Below are 23,150 nucleotides of genomic sequence, written 5' to 3'. Positions count from 1 at the left end.
ACTTACTCACAAGACTACAAAACATTAATTTATGCTTTCAATTTAAGGTAGAATAGCAAGTTAGTGAATTTTTAATTTTAATGAAACTGCTGATTTTTGGAGAATAAAAGCATTTGAAAACTCCAGTGGCCAGCTCAAAAATAAGAATGTATATGATTAAAGTTAACTAAAAAGTCAAATCTGATTTGGATTAATAAAAAATTTAGGTTAAGTTACTAACTAAATTGGTTTTAAATAGAAGATTTGATTAATAATAATGGGTTATAAAAGTAATAACATAGTTTTTAAAAAAATCAGTTTTAACTTAAAAATTAATTTTTTCAAAAACCATTTTTTAATTTAAAATTTATTTTTATAAAAAATTAATTTTAACTTATAAATTGAATTTTAACACTTTAAAAAAATAATTTAATCTTTTTATCTATCATAAAAGCGATTTAATTTTATAATATATTTATATTAGAAAAATTAACTTTAAAATTCTGAACCATCAAAACTCATTTTGGCTTGGTTAATCGGTTTGTAAACCGATTTTTACTAATACAATTAACTATTTTCAAAAATAGTTATAACTTATTAACTATTTTAAAAACCAATTATTTAAAATTTGGTTAAAGTTCTTTAACTAATTCATTGACTTTTGATAAACACCTATTTGAGAGGACTATTTTTTTTTTTTTTTTGGGTTATACACTCTAACATACACATTTAATTTTTTTTTATGGGTTATGATTTTTTGTCATTGTAAAATTTTAAACAAAAAAATGTTTGTTTAACGTAATAAAAACAACGGTTAAAATTATTTTTTTAAACGATAAAAAATATTATTTTTATTCGGTAAAAATGGCAGCTTGTAACTGTCATTTTAAATAATTAAAACACCATTTTAACTTAGTAAAAAACGTCAGTTTTAAATTACAATTTTTAAACAATAAATATTGCCGTTTTAAATAACATGAAACGTCATTTTAACCAACAAAAATTGTTTTATTTGGAAATAACGGCAGTTTGAACCGTCATTTTAACCAATCAAAAGAACGCCGTTTTAACCAATCAAAAAATGTCATTTTATCTGAAAATAATGACAGTTTGACCCGCTGTTTTAATCAACAATAAAATGATGTTTTATTTAAAAATAACAACAATTTGAACCGCCGTTTTAATAATAGAAATTGTGACAATTTTTAAAAAACCGCTGTAATAACTAAATGACATTTAGAATTACGACAATTTTTTTAGTCGTCATTTAAAGTAATAATAGCGATTCAAACTATCGTAATAATCCTAAAAAACCGTCATAATTACTAAATTTTTTTATAGTGTATAATCACTTTTTAATCCTAATTAGGATTTTAATCCTGATGCACTTTCTAGCAAGACATATACAATTGCCACTAAACTAAGCTTTGGAGTGGCGAAAAGATTATTATTGAAGACATGAATATTGCATTCAGGATCTATCTCAATGGTTGAAAATTTATCCATCTCAATTATGTCAAAGTAAACAACTGCTTCACTTGGGGTGGTAAAGAGAAAGAGACGAGATGAATAAGAAAGGATTTGAGTAACGATGGTAAAAGATTGGAATTAGAAATGAGGTAGGTTACTTTAGAAAGAAAAAATCTTAAATGACTTTTGATAATTATTTTAAAAGATAATGAAATATTAAATAAAAAATATTTTTTTGGTTTTTAATATTTATTTATATGAAATTGATTAATCATTTTGTTAATGTTTTTTGTTTGAACTAATAAAATATAATTAAGTGATATATTAAATTGTTGATTTATTTATTAAATATTAGTTAGAATTAACGTATTTTTTTGTTTAGAGTTTGGTTGTCTTGTGAGATAATTATATACTATTTAACATTTTTTTATTTTTATTATTTTTTATATATAATAACTAAATTTACTGTGTAATAACTAAAAATATTAGTGATTTTAAAATTTGTGTGAGTACAATTTCATTTTAATATACGATGACGTGGAAAATAAGAACTGTCCACCTCCACTGTTGTTCTTCATCCATTAATAAGTAGGGTTTTTTGCAATTGGACTTTGGAGAGTGGCAGAAGAATACTTGCTTCATCTTCGATCACGAACTCCACCATCCTAATCCAAAATTTGTCATACCGGGCTCACACTATCGCTTCAATTCACTCTATCTCCATCTAACTATCCGTTATTGCAAGCATTCAACTTCATCGCCTTCGTTTTGGTAAACCATCAAACTTCAATTAATTCGTCATTTTATTTTCCATTTTCATTCAATTTTCACTTTCCCGGTGGTGTTGTTTAATCCTACAGCAATGGCGGCGGCGAGATTCGCAGTGCTTAAGATCACCGGAGGGGAAATGGGTAGCATTTTAGGGTTCAGAAGGTGGATGCAATCTGTGGCCCAATCTCCTCCTCTAGCTGGGATCATTGACAACGGGGTTCAATCATCACAATCGGTTTTACCTGAGTTCAGTTCCCAAAGTTCCTACCTTGGTGGTTCTTTGGAGCTCATGGCTGTGCCTAAAAAGAAGGTAAGGTATGCTTGGTTCTCTAGAGATAAAATGACATTAGGAACGAGTAATATAGAGCCAAATCTACGTCGATTTAAGTAGTAATTGAAGTGCTGTATAATTGCTTCATTTTTGTTGTCTATCATGTAGATTTCAAAGCATAAAAGAGGAATAAGGAATGGACCCAAAGCTTTGAAACCTACTCCTGTGATTGTCCTATGCAAGTAAGTTTTGGATTGCTTCCCTATATAATTTGTTGTTATTTATTATTTATACCTTTTGATTTTGAAAGGTTTATCATTATTGTTGTCATGAAATAGTTCAATTTGGTATTATGTGTGATACTTTGTTCCAGTGAACAACTCTGTGGTACCTATCATATCTTTGAATCTATGATACAACAGTTTTGGTAAATATCTCGCGATATGAGTTTGTTTTCTAGAATTCTAGGTTCTTATTACATTATCCCAGTGTTATGGAAAGTGTTCTAGTTTCTGTTGAAAGGAATGGGCCGGGGCCACTGAATTAGTGAATGGTATAGTGCGAGAGGCACAATTTATTTAATGGAGGATTAAAGTTGCAATGCAACTATATCTTAAGAAACAGAACCGGGGTGAGGGGTTGCAAATTGCAATTCGCCTACATGTCATGTTTAGGTTTCTCCTGTATTCTCTGTGTGAAGTATTGTGCATAGTGATGCTTACCAAGTATATGTCCACATAGAATTATACATGATAGTGGAAAGAGCAGACGATTTAAATATATGAATTTTCTGGCCAAGATATTAAGTAATTAGAGCTAAGGTAGAGAAAATTGAGATTTCAAGTAAAATCTAAAGAGTAAGTTAAACACATAAAATATGAAGCTGTAACAAAATTTAAATCGTAAAATTGTCCTACCTAGTAGAAATTTTTTAGAATTGTTGATTCATTTAAGATTTAAAATCAGAATTTCAGCTATTATGATTAGAGCAAAAGGTCAAATATTTTGTGTTTCCGTTTGTTGGTTCAGATGAGTATTTAACTTGACTCTTGTACAGGAGTTGTGGCCGTGTCAAGCGTCCACACTTCTACTGTTGTGGTGGAGAACGGAACAGGGGGACCGAATGATCAAACTATTTGTATTTAAGCGGCAGAAGTTGATTGATAGGTAGAGCCAACCATTTATAGATCTCACTTTTCATAATTAGCTATTTCAGGGGATTGGCTGTTTGATATTAATGTTTTATTTTCCTTTTTTGTTTCCTAAGCTACCCTGCTATTGGATCTGTTTTCACGTTTAAAGATCAATGGAGTGGTGGGTGGACAGTTGGTTACTAAAATTATAGTAGGAGCATCTGTGTACCCGAGAAAGATATTTGATGTTATATTGTCTCCACTAAAGAGAAATTAGCAGCTGTGTGTTTTGGTTCTTATTATTCTGATGCTAAATATAATTACTAATGAATAAACAATGTCCTTTTGAAGCTGAATAGAGATATTGATCTTGCTTTTGCCGGTTTAAGTACTTAATTGTTATTTGTAAGTATAAGCTATAAGCGTGCATAATTGGTGGTTTTTGGGACCACTGCGTAAACCTCTTCGCCTTTGGCCAACAAACAACAACTCATGGAGGACCAGTGTTGCTGGCTTGCTGCTTAGATTTACCATCAAGTATTCAAGTCCGAAGATGTGTTTATGATTGTATCCATACAAAAATAAATTTATAAAATAAAATATAACTAAGGGCCAGTTTAATAAGAGAGTGTACTTGAAGCCATTTTAATGCTACAAACAGATGTAAGACTTCTAGATGGTCATATTCAATTGAGCGTAACTTTTTTTTTTGACAGAAGAAATATCTTATTCATGAAGTAGTCATACCACATTTACATATAAGTGAAAAATGTTAGATCTAAATCTTTTTTAAAAAATAGATATTCTTTATGAACTAAAATTTGAGAGGGAATCTAATAATCAGAGACAAACTTAAATCTCTTTTAAGTTTTTAGATTTACCTAGAAACTATAGAAAGTGCTGCAACAATGTGTAACATTATTTTCCTTTCATTACAAAAAACAAACAGGAGCTCTAAAGCTACATGTAGCTACAAATATTATTACTTTTACAAGCAGTTAAACATTTCTTCAGCAGAATTACAAGCTGGAAAACGAAATTCAATCAGGATATTAAAGACGATAAAAAAAAATGTAATTTCTGTTTGATCCAGATGTGTGAATTTCCAAAGTCATACATCAAAGCTGCCAATTCAAACAAGGTCTCCAAAAGATTAGAGACGCTCCAATAGTTATGCCATGAACATGGAAGATTTGGGTCCCTCGTCTGCAATTCAGCCTCCCTCCAGGCCTCTTTTGGTTGGAATATGGTAAAAACATTAGCAAAGAATGCCAGAATGGGAATGATTCACTGAAAGAAGGAATGCAAAAAATCAATCACATTTCCAAGTTATGGAAAGTGTAAGCTCCACTTTGCCAAAACTCTAATAGAAACCTAAGAATGATTTAACAAAGAGAAAAGCTTCTTTCTTTCATGAAAGCTATTACTTACAATGATTCAAACTTTAATTTATTCCAGGACTAACCATTCTCTCCTAGAGGTGGTTAAACATATTCTAGCCACATCAGCGGGTGCTTGAAACGGTATTCAACAGATTTGCAATGCCTTATCAAAATCTCGTCTGATCATTGCCAAAAAGTGGGAGAAAAAAAGGGGAAAAAGAAAAGTATTTGGATCAGAAAGAAAAATGGCTTTTGTATTGTATGTTCATACATTCCAGAATTTGAGGGTTTTCCAGTACATTTATTGGCAAAGTAATGGATGATGCAATGACTAACACTAAAAGTTTGTGGAAAGGCATGATGATTGCAATGATATATATGCAGGTAATAGCAAGCAAAACAGTGTAATCATTCAATTCATTAAGGTATGTTAGAAGGAAACCTCATCAATTTTAGGAATGCAATTAGATATGATAGAACGAATAAGATTAAGAAGAAAAGGAAGTGCTAGACAAGAACAAGGACCTAGTTGCATTGTTTAGACTCCTTTTCGGCATTCCTCAACCAGAAGTTCCAACACCCTGCCAGCTACAATCAATGTATGCAGATAGCATCATATCTGCCACAAGCAAGCAGGAAGCTAACCAGCCACCACACAATGAATGATACGGAAGCTTCTGACTCTCTGAGATCCATCAAACCCCACGGATCGAAACCTCCAGCTGTTCCACCCTCTTGGCCAAATCATGCTTCCCACAATTCTTCAACCCATCAGCAACCATATCAAAACACCTTGATATTGGCACCAATCCCATCTCAGTCATCTCCATCAAGTAATTAGCAGCATCCACAAACCTCCCTCCGCGACCACACATTGTTATCAGCATGGTATACACAGGCCTATTAGGGGGATGCCCTTTCGCTTTCATGTCGCCAAAGAAGCAAAACGCATCATCAAACTGTCCCCTCTTACACAATGCCTTAATGATCGGAGCATACAAGCTAGGAAATGGCCTGTGCCCATCCTCAACCAAATTATGCAACAGCCTAAACGCCTCGTCCATCAACCCGGCCTTTGACACAGCCGGAATCAGAACCTTGTAGGTGTTAACATCGGGCACCATCCCCAACTGACACACTTCGCGAAACAACCCAACACAGAACTCAACTTGCCCTGTTCTGCACACAGATTCCACCAATACATTGAACGTTTCCACATCAGGGACAGAGCCCTCCTTCACCATCTTCCTCATCATTTCCTTAGCAGATTCAAAGTAGCCTGCGTTTAACAGCCCCTCGACAAGAAGGTCTCTGCCCCTAACAGGAGGATTGAATCCTTTATCACTCATTTCCTTTAAGAACTGCTGCGCCTCACGCATTTTCCCATTGGAGCACCAGGCATTGACAAGGGTGGAATAGGTCCTCTTGTCGGGGGAGACGCCCTTGCGGATCATGCGGCGTATTAAGGCGTATGCGCCGTGGAAGAGCTTGGACTCGCAGAGGGCGAAGAGGAGGGAGTTGTAGATGGCGACAGTTTGGGGACAGTTGAAGAGTGAAGGCGACTTGTTAAAGACCTGGACAGCCTGGTCAACGAGGCGGTGAGTGCCATAGCATTCGATGATGGAGGAGACGGCATCGGTGGAGAGGGACATGGTGCTGGAGCCGGTGCTGTTGCTAGGGTTCTTGAACTGGTGGATGAGTTTCCACATGGTGTTGTAGTTTTTGTGGCGGGCGAGAGTGTTGAGGAGTTGTTCGAACTCCACGGACGTGGGGGTGTAGGAGGTGGAGTGGTGGGAGCAGGCCCAGTTGAAGAAGCGGAGGGATTCATCGGGGGAGTTGGAGCAGGAGCGGAGGACGCGGAAAACCAGCTCCGGCGTGACGGTTATTCGGAGCTTGTTGAGGGTTCGCTCCATGTAGAAGTCCTTCCGCACGATGTTCGACACGTGGTGGATTGCCGTGAAGTACTCGTCCCGGTTAGAAGAGGTCGCGGTGGCGGTGGTTGTTAGGGTTTTCGCATTGAGGATTGAGTTGCGGAGTAGTTGGATGAGTGTTGCACGATTAGTCAGCATTGGATGAATTAAGATCCGAAACCCTAAACCCAAAATTGTTATCTACGCCGCGTTCAGACGAATAGAGATGACGGCATGGACGCTTGGAATCGCCGATCGGAAGAAGGAGAAGGATTGGGAGATAGCGTACCGAACCAAAAAAAAAAAAGTTGGTATGGTAATTTACTAATCTGCCCTGTTCAAGTGAGAATGAAATGAGAGGTAAGTTGAGTTAAGGTGAGTAGCGAGTATGGATGAGAAAGGAGGAAGCGAGCGATGGAACGGGGCGATCACGAATCTGACGGAGATGGCATCCAATCTGGAGTCTCTCCAGAAGCTTCTTCTGAAGAAGGCCGTTTTCGTCGACGAAGAAAGCTTCGCCAAAGCCTCCCTCACCGCTGACCAAGCCCGCACCATCAAGGTATTATTCCCCTTCTTCCCCCTTGTAACAATCTACGAGTTCCTAAACAATAAGAATCTGTGTTGCATCTAGGTTCTGGAGCAGAGAGTGGAGACTTTGGAACGAGAGCTTGATGCCGCCATCACCGCAGCTGCCCGCGCTCGCTCTGAGAAGCGACAGGCCGAAGCGGCACAGAGAGCTTCTGAATTGCACGCGCAAGAGGTCACCAAAGAGCTTGAGAACACCACAAGTATGTTCACCATGAATCCTTACAACTCAAACTGTAATCATAATTTGCAACTGCCTGTTTTGATCTGGAGTAACTCTCCTTGTTTTTTTCCCTGTTGTCCTTCAATATGAATGAACTATGCATGTTGATTTTGATTGAAGAAATTATTAAGTTGCTAATTTCCATTATGGAGCAATTAAGTCCACATTCAGCTACACACTGATGTAGTAGCCCTGCCTTGAATTTTTGAAATTGTGTTGATGCCATTGTGCCTGGAAACTTCAACCTGGGTTCCTAGTTTCAAATCCTGTTTTGGTTGAGGAGAGGGCGTAGATTTCGGGATTTGCAGCAGAAATTTAATGCAACTCTGTTTGTCTCTTATGAGCAAAGTTAACATTTAATTTTCATTGCAGAGGTGTTTGAGCTGCACATGGAAGAGTTACGTGCAAAGCAAGAAGAAATTGCAAAGCGTGATGATGATATTAAACTCCTGGAAGCTATTATTCAAACACTTGGAGGAAAGGAATCTATTTCCACGTCTATGTAAAAGCCAGGGTGCTTCGTACTCCTTTTCCTTTCTTTCCTTATTCATTATTTTTGTTAGAATTGGCATGTAAATTGAATCAAACTAGTATGTAAACTGTGAAGATTGTTTTCCCAACATCTTTATATTTTTATCATTTCCATATGAATTTCCTGTTCTATGATCTTATTTCTCGGAAAGCAACAGTTGGCTAAATAGATATATTAGGTGGAGCCATCATAATTCACAAGCTATGATTGATCACGGTACTTACCTTAAAAAGTCAGTAAAATATGTTTTTCAATTTTCATCTTGAAGAAAAACATAATTGATTTGAAGGCGTGCTGTGATTGTTTCTTTGCTTTTCCTTTTATTTAGCTATAAAGAAACAACTGTTCAAAATCTACAAGTCGTGACGCTCTTGTGTGTTATGTTATCCATCAGAAGTAACTAGGATGAACTAGAGTTTCACTTTTACAAGGTGCAAAGCAATTATACCTCAAAATAATTGATTGATCTTTTACGTTTTGGTGATGGCTATCATTGGCTTTAGTTTATAGTAATTAAGAAATCTGTGATCTTACTTTCTTCAATTTCTATACCTATTTTCTCTCTGTTTTTCTAGACTCTAGCTGTGCATGCTTCTCCACATTCTTTCTTCCTTTTATATTGTTGGCCTTCCAAGATGCCAATGATATGTAAAGAGACAATTTCCTTTTAAAGGAAAAAGGAAAATTCGATTCTTGATATGAACTGTTTGTATTACTATTAATCATATTTTATCTTATAGTGAGATATTGTATACAGTTGAAGTTTATATGAAAATCTAGTCTACTCTAATGCAACACAATTGCAACTTTGCTTCATGATACTTCCACCGGCTTCCTTACTAAACTTGGGTAAATATTTTTCAACTGTTCATTCTCATGTTTCTGTGTCGTTAAGCTTTTGGAAGAAAGAATCTTCCAACATTTTCCTTACTAAACTCTTAGCTAGCAACGGTACTGAGGAAGTCCAATATATAGTAGCAGTTTGGAAGAATTAAAATAAAGTTGAGAGAGAAGGCTCGTATCCCAATGGCGAGTATACCAAACTTGCTACTTGGTATGTTTTCCTGTTGTCATTCTTCTGCATGATAGACGTTTCTATTCTCTTTTTCTTTAATTCTTCCTTTTCTTTGCTGAAGGCTCTCGACAACGATGCAAAATAAAATAGCATATGTCAGATAACAAGTAAAGAATTAATGCACTTTATATCAGTCACATCATCATAGTAGCTAGCTTCAGCATATGCTATAGGCCACGCATTTTGTTTTCTCTGTGGCAAATCCTCACTGCTTACATGGAAAATATGCATATAACTCTACAATGTCATCATAAAGTTATATGACACCGAAATTATGCTTATGATTTTCTGTTAAAATTGTGTTATTTAGTAGGACATATGACAGATTGGAGATAATAGTAGACAGAAAATTAACACCAAATGTTAAACATTCTGCGTGCAACTGTTACAATTCATCAAAGCCAAGAATTCAATCTCTCTCTCTCTCTGATCATAACTTGGGTCAAAAGGAAGAAAAGTGATGTTGGACCTGTCAAAGCCAATCATTTCAAATTCTGATACACTTCTTTGCTTTGCTTTGCGTGGATCGAAAGCCTTGGGCCTTGTATCGCATATTCCAAAGCTCATTGTGGTGCTACTGTCCCTGAAAAAGCATGTGGTCTTGTCTTGTACTACTTCCACATCAAATTTGCCATCAATCTCAAAACCCAACGCAATCCTCACTCACTTTAATGTGAGCTTGTCCTTGATTTGATGTTACATAGTAGTATATAAATACAACCCTGTCTGTTTGTCTCTCTCACTCATTGGATTAACCATATCATTTCAAATTGCTTCGGAACTGTTGTGTCTCAATACTCATTATTGTACTTATCTGTCACTCCCGAGTCCTGGTCGTCCTTCTTCAACATTTCATCTCTAGTTTGATTTTGAATTTCATCACTCCTTAGCGTCACTTATCTCCTCTCAGCAGTTTTCATGGAGGTATAATTATCTTCATAACTTCTCATATAGATTTTCACATGGTCTATGCAGACGAATATCGAAAAATCAAGTGGTGTTTAATTATTTTGATGGAACCAAAGAAGTCTTACGGAAGTAATAATAGAAGAAAGCATGCATGTTCAATCAACAAACGCTGTTGTATAACACATTTTAACAAATGTAGATAATTGTGTCTAATAACATTTCCATCACTATCCTGTTTTGCAGATTGTGGAGTTAAAAGTGGAAATGGTTTGTGTACACGAGAAAAGACTAAGGAAATGTCTATCAAAATTGAAAGGTGGGTTTGTCTGATAATGATAAGGTTTATATTTTATATTTTCAATCCATTGAATTTCAACTGGCTGACACAATGCATAGGAATTATTCTCCTATTTGGCAATCAATGCCACAATGATTGAGATCAGCTAGCTGTTGGAACTAATGTGAGTTTTTATTGGACCAACGTGCAGGGATAGAGAAGGTGGAAGTGGATGCTAACTGCCAAAAGGTAGTGGTGACTGGGTACATACACAAGAACAAGATCCTAAAAGCAGTGAGAAGGGGGGGTCTCAAGGCTGATTTCTGGTCTGCGCAGAATGAATTGCTTAATGCTTATGTCAGTGCCACATATACCAGCTTTAGATTCAATCCCTTCAACTTTTTCTAGTTTCTTTCACATCCTCCAACCCCATCAAAATATGATATAATAGGTTCTTTCTCTTTTGGAGTTTTCTTATTGGGTCTCTCTCTATATATATGGATGACATGCATGTTCTATTTTTTTTCTCTCTCATTCCATGGAAGGATGAAAGTCAGAAACCATGACCAATCAAATGTCACAAGAACATCTATATCAAAATGGTTGGGTTATGACTTATGAGTTATGACACTCTTTTTTCACAATTCCGCTTAGAGGTCTTGATTGGCCCAGTTCGGGGGGAGAGAGATTTACCATTTGAAACCTAATAAATATAATAAAAAATAGGGCAAATTACCAAAATTACACCTAAATAATTTCATCCCTGACAAAAATACACCCGACTTTTATTATTGACAAAAATACCTTCAAATAATTTAAAAACGCGACAAAAATAATATTTTTTTTGTAAGTGACAAACAACTTTTGTATTTAGGGGTGACAACAGGACGGATAGGGGCGGATTTTTGCTCTACCCGACCCCGCCCCGCCTTACAATAACCTGCATAAAATCCACCCCGCTCCTACCCGTGGATAGTAAATGATTGAACTCTAACCTGCCCCGCGGGTACCCGCCCCGCCCCTATAATTATTAAAATCTAATAAAAAATTAAATTTCAAAATTTATTTGACCTTACATATATTACACATTATATATTAAAATTATATATTATATATATACCGGAGCAGGTAGAACCTAAACCCGCCCCGCTCCGCCCAAGAATCCGTCCCGCTAAAAACCCGCCCCGGTGCGGGGTGAGTAATTCCCGGCCGCGAGCAAATAGGAGGCGGGATGAGTACTTGCGAATTCGAGTGGTGTTGACATCCCTAATCGTATTTGACAAACCACTTATGCATTTAATTCATAATTTTACAATAATATTTAATAACTGTTTAAAAAATGCACACAAAAATGGAATAAAAATTTGATCCCTATATTTTTATTTTATTTTTTGAAAGTATTATTAATTGTTAGGCCAAAAAAATACAAACTTAGCAAAAAAAAAAAAACCAAATTTTAAAAATAAAAATATTTCATTTTTCTAATCATGCCCGGAAAAAACATCAAAATTCAACCAAAAGTTTTTGAAAATACATATTTAATGTTAGATATTTTTATCACATTTTTAAATTACGAGGGTATTTTTGTCAGCGACCAATAATAAATACACCTCTACCTCCATTTAATGGATTAATAAAGTTATAATATTTGATTAGAAGAAATCTGAAATTCTATATCGTATCGATAATCCTACCCAAAAATAAATTGTTACTGCATGAAAGATAATGTGCTAAACACTTTCCCCATGTCTATATCTTTTTCTCCTTTGCTTTATCTCATTTAAAATTACGTGAAAACACCGAGGAAGATGATGAAGACACGTCCATAAGCACATATATTCATTCAACTAATGTAGCTCTACAACAAGCCTTCATACCACAGCACAGAATACTGCTCCAAAAAAGAATGCAATATCATTCAATTATTCGCTCAACCATACATATTACCGATTTAGAATTCTTACTGTAGAGATTGCAACCATCCCAAAATAATAACCGACACTAACATCAGTTAATTCTCCAATCATGGGCACAGGACTACTCAGATTTTACTGAGAACAGTTATAGTTGGACACACCATTATCAAATGTGTTTTACCTCCTAACTACACCACTATTGGCAAAGGTGGTCATAATGATAAAGCAACAAATGACAAATGAGCAAACAGTTTAATTAACGAACAAATGATTTATGACTCACAATAGAATCTGTGAAAGACTGACTAACACAGGAACGGTTTCACCAGCTTAATAGTGAAAATTCTGTCAGGCAGCTTTGGAATCAACAGAAACCATCAGCATCATGAGACAGCTATCGGCAGTACGAACTGCTAATACCATTGCCAACCCGACCACAACAAATAGGGCAGCAACAGTCAGCTACAGTCATTGGTTAGTTCTTCAAATTATTCACCATCACTCATTTCACAAAAAAGATGCATCTGCTACCATCGCACAGCTACAGTTTCATGGAGCAGCGTGCTACAACAAATATATCTCACTACATTAAGTAGCAGATATTATAAAGGTGAATATTAAATAAGTTACCAGTAAAATACCCTTAAAAAGTAACAATGAACATGTTACCATTGTCAACTTCATTATAGTTCGAACTAAAACACCAGCAAATTATAGTTCATATTTAGTTCTCACGATTTATGTTTAGTATCTGCATCTGAATCAACAAATGAATGATCCAACTCCTACAGGGGCTTCAGCTACATGTCAAAAAATGTGCAACTTGTGTCCGTCACAGCAATGAGAATCCCTTTCAGGACAACTTTGTTCCGATTAAGAACAAACACGGCAAATCAAAGATAAGAATTCTGAGGAAAAATAAGCAAGTAACCAAAAAGCTTACCAATAATCAGACCATTCAGGAAAAAACCAAGTCTACTTAGTGTCTGTCAAACCAGCACGGCAAAAAACAATCATACTCCTAAAACCAGCATACTCTTGCAACCGGGTACAACTCACGACCACTCATCATCAATGACTAGAAACAGCATCAACAGCAACAATGTCAACATGCACCAATCAGGCCCATCACTTTTCCCGATCACAACTATAAAACCCAGTAAGTTGTTCATCATAAATTAACTGAGTTTAAACTAGACCACAACCATATTCCTTTCTGAAAAGTGAGAAGTGAAAATAGAGAAAGAGAAATGAACATGCAGCAAGTAGTAAAAAGAAACTACAATAACAAGATCCCTCATAGACTGAAGTACTAACCTATCAACTACATGTTCCAACAGTTATTAAATAAGCAAGTAGAAAAAAACATCATGTCCAAATATGGAAACACTTAAACACCAAGGAGGTTTGACCCTACCAAACAGCACATAGATCATAAAATCCTTCAATGACTGATAAGATCATTAACATTGACCAGAAGATTCAACATTTTCACAACAGCTACAGCTGCACTGCTCATGCTCAAGGTGTCTCCAGAATTTTCATGCAAGAGAGCTTACGCCTGCAAAAGAGGGTAGATATTAGGTGTCACAGAGGGTAGAGGAAACTATCTAAGATTGCAAAAACAACTATTCACTGCAAAACTTGAACCAAACATTACTTACATCACCATTTGAATTCCGAGGGGATGGGCTTCGCGAAGCATCAGGGCGACCACGTGGTGAGACACTGCGAGGTGAGGGAGATCGTCCATCACGGCTACGATTATCAGGACTTTCACCTCTAGGACTTCTTGGGGATGCACTCCTTTCAGGAGACATACTCCTGCGGGGTGAAGGACTCCTTCGAGGACTAGGACTATGTGCAGGGGAGCGGCTGAAAGGTACCAACAATGAAAATGTCAAAAAAAAAAAAAAAAACACACTTCATGGTGACAAAATAACAGCAAAGAGAGATAAAGAATCAATGTAAGAGAACCTATCCACCGATCGGCTCCGGCTTCTACTACGACGATCATCATCATCATCATCATAGCGCCCCCTCCCTCGACTCTTGTAATCAGGGCTGGCACTGCGGCTTCTGCTTCGACGACGATAATCTCTGTCCCTCCCACGGTACCGGTCACGTTCATACTTATCATAACTTCTGCTACGACTTCTCCTACGGTAATCCCTGTCTCTGTAATCATCACGGTACCTGCAAACAAATGGTCTTTGATCAATACAAATTTCTAGCAATGGCACTAGATGCGAATAACTAAACACCATAGGATGTTCTAAATAAATTTTAATTATCACAAGAAAATTTTAAAGATTAAATATATAAGATGCTCGAACACATCATCAAAATAATTGTTTACACCAGCTAATAATCAATTACAATGTCAGCAGTGGTAGCTGGAAAGAAGAAAATTTCAAAGGATTTATTTGAGCCTAACAAAGCTAATATGAAATCTGATGCAAGTGCTACACTGCACACATGTTAAAATTTATGCGATACAAGATTTTCTGTACAAGAAGAGTCAATGCACTTAAATCATAAAAGTGAATAAAACATCTCATTCCAGTGCAGAATCAGAATCAGAGAAAATGAGATAAGCCTTGCATGGATTCAAGTCTACCAGCAAAGAGACAAAACAAGCTTTCAGATATATGAAAACTAAAAAGCAGAACACACCTTCTCCTTGGGCTGCGGCTCCTTGACCTATGCCTTGTTCTTGGCATTGATTCAATAATCCTTCCTTTGTGACTGTAAATCAAATAAACCAAACTTGTCAACTACCGAGGCATAACAATCATCATATGCAAGAACAAGCAACAAAATTTATAAACTTTAGGTTATGCAATTTCTTTAAAACATAAAGAACCGATGACTAATGGATTAGAGAACCCAAATAAAATATTGAATTTTTTAAGGAACATGGAAAAAGATAACATACATGCGCTCCGCATTGGGGCCATATTTTGCAAATTGGACAGTTATTTCCCGACCATCAACCATTCTTCCTGAACAACAAAATTCAAATGATGAAAACTACAAAATTATATTATCTTTTGACGAATCAAATAAGAATCAGAAACACCAACCCTACCGTCAAGCCTTTCGACGGCCTTCTGAGCCTCATCGGCATACTTGTAACGCACAAAGGCAAAACCCCTGGACTCGCCAGTCCTTCATCAATATAATAATTAATCTAGTTAGTTAATTAATTAAAATTTAAATAAAGAATTGAAATTGACGGGGAATAAGTAGTACCTTCGATCTTTGGGGATGAAGATGTCAACGACCTTGCCATACTTGTCAAAGAGAGGAAAGAGGTCGTCGGCGGTTGTGCCTTTAACGAACATCGAAACACGAAAAACGCAGATAAAATTGAGTGTTAGGTTAAAAGATTAGGGAAGAAGCATAAAAAAGGGAAGGGAAAGGGAAAGAGGTTGAGCTTACGGAAAGTGATGTTAAGTACGAGGAGGGAGTAGGTGTCGGAGATGTCCGGAGGTCCTGACCTTCCAAAGTGAGACATGGTGGTCGCAACGTTGTTACAGAGAGAGCGAGGAGAGTGACGAGTGTGAGAGCGGAGGAGCAAAGAGAGTGGATTAGGGTTTGGATTTGTTGGTTTTGTGGTGCGAGTAATCTCTGTATTTGTGTAATTTTGTGGGTGGACTACAGAACCTTCTTGAAACTCTCAAATAGTTAAAATAAAATTACACTAATAATAAAATATTAAATATTTTGTAAATTATTATTTTTTTACCAAAAATAAAGAGACTCGAATTCGCAATTTCTAAATGAATATAAAAGGATTATGCTATTTAAGTTATAACTTATTGAGAAATATTTTATAAATTAACTTCAATATATTTGTGCATATTTATATTATCATTTCACATATTTAATATTTTAATATATTTTTAGTTTTCATGATTGAATAGTAGTAACTAAATTTTTATTATTGAATGCATATAGTGGATATGAATGTTCAAAATTAGTAATTTTAAACATATTTTAAATCCACTTTGTTTTAACAATTAAAAAGAATTTTATAATCTTTTTCTATTCTTCTTTGCTAATAAACTGTATAGCTAAGAGTATAATTAAATAATTATAGAAATTAAAGAATGTATAGCAGATGAAAATTAAATTAATATTAATAAATTATCAAAATTAAATTCAAATCAACGTTAATTAAATCTTTTGGCGGGGTTCACTATGCCTTGCCTTTTCGTTTTTCTTTTCTTTTCTTTTCTTTTCTTGGGTACATATATAAAAAATCTTTGTGGATATTAGCATAGTCTACCCAATTTTAATACTTAAAAAAGTTTTGTTAAGTACATTTATCCATAATTAAAAATAGCTTTTCTAAACAATTTATAATAACATTTAAGCTATAAGAAAATTTATATTATTAATTTTGTAAAAAGTGCCTAACCATGCTAATTGATTAGAAGCAGAAAAAAGAAGGCGTGGCACTTTCTACTTTCTAGCCTTTGTGCAATGTTACACAGGAAAATCCATAAAGCATCAATGAAATTTGATTCATTAGCACGTGAAAACTGAAAACTCATGCATATGAAGATGATGGACACAGCCGTGGAGACTGTGGAGTATAGTATTTGTAGCAGCTGAATTGAACACAACGACGCTGACACGGTTTGTTACTTGGTTCTAATTTTTCACGCTAAACGACATCTGCATCACGTGTCGTTTCCAATTTTGCATCGCATCACCACCACCACCACCACCACCATCGCCATCAATATGCTCGTGATCTCCACCTTCCTCTTCTTCTCCTTCTAATCAAATTCAGCTCAATTTCCTCTCCAATTCCTAAATCTCTATGCCAAACCCTAAAATTCCTAATTCGTTTTCTTATTCCCGTCATTTCTGAACCTTTAATTTGAGCTCTTCTTCTGCGCGGAGGCGATGGCTGAGTACGGGGATCCAGAGAGGGGTTCGTCGATGGATTCCACGGAATCGAGGTGGGTTTTCCAGGAAGACGAGGACGATGCCTCCGAGATTGATGAGTTCGAGGCCGATTTGCGGCACCACCATTCTGTTCTGGATTCTGAGGACGAGGATAATGGCGAGCAGAGGCTCGTTCGAACTGGCCCGCGAATCGATTCCTTCGATGTTGAAGCTCTTGAGGTCCCTGGTGTTCAGAGAAACGAATTTGAGGTGACTTCTCGAGTTTTAAATTTATTATCAGTGTTTTCCCTTCAAATATTATATTTTTTGCTTGCTTTGAGTGGATATTGGAGTTGTTTGATTTCTGCTGTAACGACATGCCTTGTTTCAGGATGTCAACATGGGAAAGAGAATCATATTGGCTTTTCAAACTCTTGGTGTTGTATTTGGTGATGTTGGAACGAGTCCATTATATACCTTCAGTGTTATGTTCAGGAAGGCCCCTATTAATGACAATGAGGACATTATTGGGGCATTGTCACTTGTATTGTATACTCTACTATTGATTCCTTTGGTGAAGTATGTACTGGTTGTTCTGTGGGCCAACGATGATGGTGAAGGTATGTTATTGTTTTGAAGATTTTCCTTCACTGTTCTTTTTCTGTTCTCTCTCTCTTTCTCATTAGTTCTCTGGACCAAATGTATGATTGTCTTGAAACCATTGCAGGTGGCACATTTGCCTTGTACTCTTTGATTTGTCGTAATGCTAAGGTGAGTCTACTTCCCAATCAGTTGCCATCAGATGCCCGGATATCAGGATTTAGGCTGAAGGTGCCTTCCCCTGAGCTTGAAAGGTCATTAAAATTCAAGGAAAGGCTAGAGTCTTCAGTGACTCTCAAGAAGATTCTGCTTCTATTAGTGCTTGCTGGTACTTCTATGGTGATAGCTAATGGGGTTGTAACACCGGCAATGTCAGGTTTATTAACTACTGTTTTGTTGTGTATTTTGTACATTATTTGGAGATGCTTTGATCAGAAGGCATTTGGACTGACATCTATATCATGCTTGTAATGATATCTTGCTGTTTCTGTTCAAGGCCAAATATCGTTTTTCAAATTTCAATAACCACTTTTAGTTCTTAATATTAATTTATGTCCATAACTTCCTGCAGTTCTATCATCTGTTAATGGTTTGCGAGTCGGCGTAGATGCAATTGAGCAAGGTATTGAGAGTTAACCAATTGATGAATTCTTTGCCCGCATACTAACAACTAATAAGCTGATTCCTACTCCTATATAATGGTTATTTTAATAGTTGAATTGGTCACTTATTCTTTTTCCTTGATTATGCAGATGAAGTAGTGATGATTTCTGTTACTTGCCTCATCATCTTGTTCAGTGTGCAGAAGTATGGAACAAGTAAAATGGGGCTTGCTGTAGGACCTGCTTTGTTCATATGGTTTTGCTCTCTTGCGGGCATTGGGATATACAATCTAGTCACATATGACACTAGTGTCTTGAGGGCCTTTAATCCTATTCACATCTATTATTTCTTCGCAAGGAATTCAACCAAAGCATGGTATTCACTAGGGGGCTGTATTTTGTGTGCAACTGGTAAGCACTTATATGCAAGATCCTTGGTATAGTAGATGCAATATTGTGTTCTGTGCTGTACTTCTAATTTTGCTATACTCTCTCTCTCTCTCTCTCTCTCTCTCTCTCTCTCTCTCTCTCTCTCTCTCTCTCATATAGTAGTTTAATTTTGATGCACGGACTGTGTAAAATGTTTTACACGGTTGTTCGATCACATCCATTCTTTAGGATGACTATTCACACGTTCAGTGTAAAAGATAGTTATTTTCGCGACGTGACGTTATGTGATTGGATGCGCGTGTAAAACTGGTTTCCACAAATAGTGCATCAAAATTAAGCAATTGCTTATGCACGTGTAAAACTAGTTTACACTGATATTTGCTGGAGAACAAGTTGGACAAAGATTACTCAAATGTGATATGTCTTTTAGTGACACTTTCTTCCTTTGCTTTGCAAGAGGCATGCAATTTAATCAACCATGGATATAAGTGGTGTCATGTCAAAATCACACATATACACAAACAATTTGATATATTGATATGCAAACTATGCAATTTAAACTTAACCATCTCTTACATGTCTATCTCTTATGCTATAGGTTAATACTTTTTACTGGATCATTTACAGGTTCTGAGGCCATGTTTGCAGATCTTTGTTATTTCTCTGTTCGATCAGTTCAGGTAACAAATCATGTGAAAGTTAATACTATCATAGCCTCTATTTTCATTTCTTTTACTCCCTTTATCTTCCTTTTCACTAACAAATGGATGAATTCATGAAATTTTTTGTTTGCAGCTTACGTTTGTCTTTCTTGTTTTGCCGTGTTTACTATTGGGTTATTTGGGTCAAGCAGCATATCTTATGGAAAACCATGCTGATGCTGGTCAAGCCTTTTTTTCTTCTGTTCCAAGTAAGTGCCAGGTTCTGTTCTACTGTTCATCATTATCTGGCTATCTGCTGTCACAAGTCTTTACAGTTTAAAATCTTTATGTGTAGGAGGTGCATTCTGGCCAACTTTCCTCATTGCTCTTGTTGCTGCACTAATTGCTAGCCGGGCTATGACGACAGCCACATTTTCATGTATAAAGCAGTCAACTGCACTTGGTTGTTTTCCTCGTCTAAAAATAGTTCATACTTCTCGGAAATTTATGGGCCAGATCTATATCCCTGTCATAAACTGGTTTCTATTGGTTGTTTCCCTGGTGTTTGTCTGCTCTATATCCAACATTGATGAGATTGGAAATGCATATGGTAATTATTTTTTTTTTCAGTTTCTTTATTTTAATCTTTCAAGGTATTTTATCAAATTTATTTGTTGTGGATATGCATATCACCTGTCGAACTGTAAATAGTTTCACATGTTCAATGGGATATCAACTATTTAAATATATCCTCAACTATTGTTAAAAAATAATAATAGCAGTGGTTGAATTATGTTTAAAAGGATCTAATTCGCATCAAGAAACCTGTGTGCACTGATTGCATTGAATACTATCATTGCACAGTTCTTTCGAAACTCTGTATGCTCACAATTATTACATTCCATACATATAAAATATAAAGATATATGTTTGGTTCCATCTGCAAGCTTTTAAAAAGTGTCAATCGTCATGTGATTTGAAATGGATGCAATCAAACCTTCCTTTTTCTGGATATTTAAAAGTTCAGAGGGAGGGTAGGTTGTTTCATTCCAAGGTCAGGATATGCTGTGAGATTCTGCAGGGCCTTATAATGGTACTTACAGATTAAGTACAAAGTAGATGTGCAGTACGCGCAATTAAACCTGTGGCCTATTCATTAATAAATTTGATCCGACCATTCAACACTCACTCATGGATTAAACATTATTTTGACCTGCTGGCTTAGATAGGAGGAGGAAGTTGATTCTTGTGTTTTCAGCGCTGAACTTATCTCTTTATTATGAATATGAAATATATAGTCTTGAGCTTGTAAATTTTATCTTTTTCAGGCATTGCTGAGCTGGGGGTGATGATGATGACCACTATTTTAGTAACCCTTGTTATGGTCCTTATATGGCAGACACACATCATCATAGTGCTAAGTTTTGTGGTAGTCTTCTTGGGATTGGAGTTGGCTTTCTTTTCCTCAGTTTTGTGTAGTATACCGGATGGAAGTTGGATTATACTGGTCTTAGGCATAATAAATTTTTTTATAATGTTCGTATGGAATTATGGAAGCAAACTTAAATATGAAACTGAAGTCAAGCAGAAGCTGTCAATGGATTTAATGCGAGAATTGGGCTCCAATCTGGGGACAATACGAGCTCCTGGGATTGGGTTACTTTATAATGAGTTGGTCAAAGGAATTCCAGGAATTTTTGGACATTTTCTAACCACACTTCCTGCAATACACTCCATGATCATATTTGTGAGTATCAAGTATGTTCCAGTTTCTATGGTACCTCAAAGTGAAAGGTTCCTGTTCAGGCGAGTCTGCCAGAAAAGCTATCATATATTTCGTTGTATTGCCAGGTAATGATCTCAAATTTTCTTAGGAACATGTGTGATGTGTAACTATATGAGATCACTGGGGCTAACTTAATATCCATGTAAGTGGTCTAGTTTTGGGGAAGTCTAATAGATTGTGAAAAGAAAATGTTACATGATCATCTGTCAAAACATTAATTCCATGACATAATATAGAAAAAATTATATTAGGGATTCTTGGGAAAAAAATTACTATTGTGAAATCTTTATTAGTGTTTAGACGTTAAATCAACTAATAATAACTTAAACTATTTTGACAGTTATGTTTGAGCAGTTATTTGTTTGTGAATTGAACGTATATTTTATGTTTTACGTGAGCACACTGTGAAATTCTAATGATACATACTGATCCTGGCAATTATAATGTCGTTTTACTTGGCTGGAGAGCAATAACTCTCTTGGTTGGAAAGGAAGTAAGAAGAAAAGAAATGTAATCCTAATTCCAATTGAACAACCTTTTTTTCTGTCCAAATCAAGGTTTTATTTGGGGGATTCTTTTCCAATTCCGTATTGTCTCTACACATCTAATCAAGAGAAAAGTTTGAATCTCCCCATTTTCTCTGATCCTCTCTGATATATGCCAACAGGTATGGCTACAAAGATGTTCGCAAAGAAAATCACCAGACTTTTGAGCAGCTATTGATGGAGAGCCTAGAGAAGTTTATACGTCGAGAAGCTCAAGAGAGGTCACTTGAGAGTGATGGGGATGATGATAGTGATTCAGAAGATGACTATTCTGCTTCTAGGGTCCTCATAGCTCCCAATGGGAGTGTTTACTCACTCGGCGTTCCCCTTCTGGCTGAATTTAATGATACAAACATTCCCACTTTTGAAGCAAGCACATCAGAGGAGGTGGCTTCAGCATCTTCAAATAATCCCCCAGTGCTTGACGCAGAGCAGAGTCTTGAAAGAGAGTTATCTTTTATACGCAAGGCTAAAGAATCTGGAGTTGTTTATCTTGTTGGTCATGGGGATATACGGGCTAGGAAAGACTCCTGGTTCTTAAAGAAGCTAGTTATTAACTATTTTTATGCCTTTTTGAGAAAGAACTGCAGGAGGGGTATCGCAAACTTAAGTGTACCCCATTCAAATCTGATGCAGGTTGGCATGACTTACATGGTTTGAACACATTTTTTGCACCCGAATAAAACAAATGCAAGTTAATTTGGAAAACAGAAAGGTAGCAGTGAGTGGGTCTTGGAGGGGTCTCATTTGAAACTGCACAGTTCGAATGGTTTGCTCGGATACGTGGTTTCCAAACTTACTGAATATCTTTCCAGTTCATCATTCGGAAATTTTTTATGTTCCTTATGGTTGTCAATTGCTACGTGGGTATACAGAATTGGAACAGGCTGGGAACAGAAAGAAACTGATATTTGTAACATTTTTAAGGAAAGGGAGAGGGGAAAAATATATATACATATACATTGCTGTGTAGAAATGCGGGTGTGGAATTCCAGTTCAGTTTTACAAAACGCCGAGTTTGTACAGTGGTATCTGATCGGATCTTATAGGCTATTCTTACATGTTTTTCTTTTGGTAAAAATTCAGGTGTGGTCTACTTCATGTGAAATTGACAGTTAAAAGTCGTTAAATAATTTAACCGATTTGACTAAATTTTTATCTAACAATTTTTAGTTATCAACTTTACGGAAAGTTGACTACACCTAAATTTTCACCTTTCTTTTATTATTATTAAGGTTATTCCTACATCTT

General features: G+C 36.1%; 6 protein-coding genes across 21 annotated transcripts; 4 read left to right on the top strand and 2 right to left on the bottom strand.

The window, feature by feature from the left end:
• The first annotated feature begins 2,002 nt into the window (after positions 1-2,002).
• LOC107631632 (uncharacterized) lies at positions 2,003-4,012 on the top strand. Of its 2 annotated transcripts, XM_016335134.2 has the most exons (5): positions 2,020-2,220; positions 2,310-2,530; positions 2,660-2,733; positions 3,549-3,658; positions 3,759-4,012. In XM_016335134.2, the coding sequence occupies exons 2-4, from the start codon at positions 2,312-2,314 to the stop codon at positions 3,616-3,618; spliced, it is 363 nt and encodes a 120-aa protein (XP_016190620.1). In that variant the 5' UTR covers positions 2,020-2,220; positions 2,310-2,311; the 3' UTR covers positions 3,619-3,658; positions 3,759-4,012. The 2 variants fall into 2 exon arrangements, with proteins under 2 accessions (XP_016190619.1, XP_016190620.1); XM_016335133.3 differs by having other exon boundaries at positions 2,003-2,220; positions 3,549-4,012.
• Positions 4,013-4,439: 427 nt separating this feature from the next.
• On the bottom strand, positions 4,440-7,283 carry LOC107631633 (Pentatricopeptide repeat (PPR) superfamily protein). 2 transcript variants are annotated; one of them, XM_016335135.3, is made up of 3 exons: positions 5,532-7,075; positions 5,056-5,185; positions 4,440-4,914 (listed from the first exon to the last, which is right to left on the bottom strand). In XM_016335135.3, the coding sequence occupies exon 1, from the start codon at positions 7,073-7,075 to the stop codon at positions 5,702-5,704; it is 1,374 nt and encodes a 457-aa protein (XP_016190621.1). In that variant the 3' UTR covers positions 4,440-4,914; positions 5,056-5,185; positions 5,532-5,701. The 2 variants fall into 2 exon arrangements, with proteins under 2 accessions (XP_016190621.1, XP_016190624.1); XM_016335138.3 differs by lacking the exon at positions 5,056-5,185 and having other exon boundaries at positions 5,532-7,283.
• Positions 7,284-7,304: 21 nt separating this feature from the next.
• LOC107634737 (tropomyosin) lies at positions 7,305-8,390 on the top strand. Its single transcript, XM_016338159.2, has 3 exons — positions 7,305-7,475; positions 7,548-7,704; positions 8,097-8,390. The coding sequence occupies exons 1-3, from the start codon at positions 7,305-7,307 to the stop codon at positions 8,228-8,230; spliced, it is 462 nt and encodes a 153-aa protein (XP_016193645.1). The 3' UTR covers positions 8,231-8,390.
• Positions 8,391-9,198: 808 nt separating this feature from the next.
• On the top strand, positions 9,199-11,156 carry LOC107634738 (heavy metal-associated isoprenylated plant protein 45-like). Its single transcript, XM_021119857.2, has 4 exons — positions 9,199-9,310; positions 9,645-10,255; positions 10,484-10,556; positions 10,729-11,156. The coding sequence occupies exons 2-4, from the start codon at positions 10,250-10,252 to the stop codon at positions 10,923-10,925; spliced, it is 276 nt and encodes a 91-aa protein (XP_020975516.1). The 5' UTR covers positions 9,199-9,310; positions 9,645-10,249; the 3' UTR covers positions 10,926-11,156.
• Positions 11,157-12,409: 1,253 nt separating this feature from the next.
• LOC107631634 (uncharacterized) lies at positions 12,410-16,091 on the bottom strand. 14 transcript variants are annotated; one of them, XR_015907181.1, is made up of 11 exons: positions 15,878-16,089; positions 15,689-15,767; positions 15,525-15,604; positions 15,372-15,438; positions 15,110-15,181; positions 14,411-14,629; positions 14,098-14,308; positions 13,851-13,994; positions 13,377-13,580; positions 13,169-13,295; positions 12,410-12,997 (listed from the first exon to the last, which is right to left on the bottom strand). XR_015907181.1 is itself a non-coding variant. In XM_088507967.1 (8 exons), the coding sequence occupies exons 1-8, from the start codon at positions 15,951-15,953 to the stop codon at positions 13,989-13,991; spliced, it is 810 nt and encodes a 269-aa protein (XP_088364093.1). In that variant the 5' UTR covers positions 15,954-16,089; the 3' UTR covers positions 13,671-13,988. The 14 variants fall into 14 exon arrangements, 1 of the variants encoding a protein (XP_088364093.1); XR_015907179.1 differs by having other exon boundaries at positions 13,103-13,283; XR_015907180.1 differs by having other exon boundaries at positions 12,410-13,016; positions 13,169-13,283.
• A 760-nt stretch (positions 16,092-16,851) lies between these two features.
• Positions 16,852-22,909, top strand: LOC107631635 (potassium transporter 7). Its single transcript, XM_016335141.3, has 10 exons — positions 16,852-17,605; positions 17,727-17,955; positions 18,063-18,311; positions 18,507-18,557; positions 18,688-18,948; positions 19,555-19,607; positions 19,723-19,837; positions 19,924-20,178; positions 20,897-21,419; positions 22,022-22,909. Exons 1-10 carry the CDS (start codon positions 17,354-17,356, stop codon positions 22,557-22,559), a joined length of 2,526 nt encoding a protein of 841 aa, XP_016190627.1. The 5' UTR covers positions 16,852-17,353; the 3' UTR covers positions 22,560-22,909.
• The last annotated feature ends 241 nt before the right edge of the window (positions 22,910-23,150 follow it).

The sequence above is a fragment of the Arachis ipaensis genome, chromosome B3 (genome assembly GCF_059453495.1).
Source record: "Arachis ipaensis isolate K30076 ecotype BB chromosome B3, ASM5945349v1, whole genome shotgun sequence".
Lineage (NCBI taxonomy): Eukaryota > Viridiplantae > Streptophyta > Magnoliopsida > Fabales > Fabaceae > Arachis > Arachis ipaensis.
Note: the sequence above shows the minus strand (reverse complement) of the source record. Positions and strands in the feature narration are given on the sequence as shown.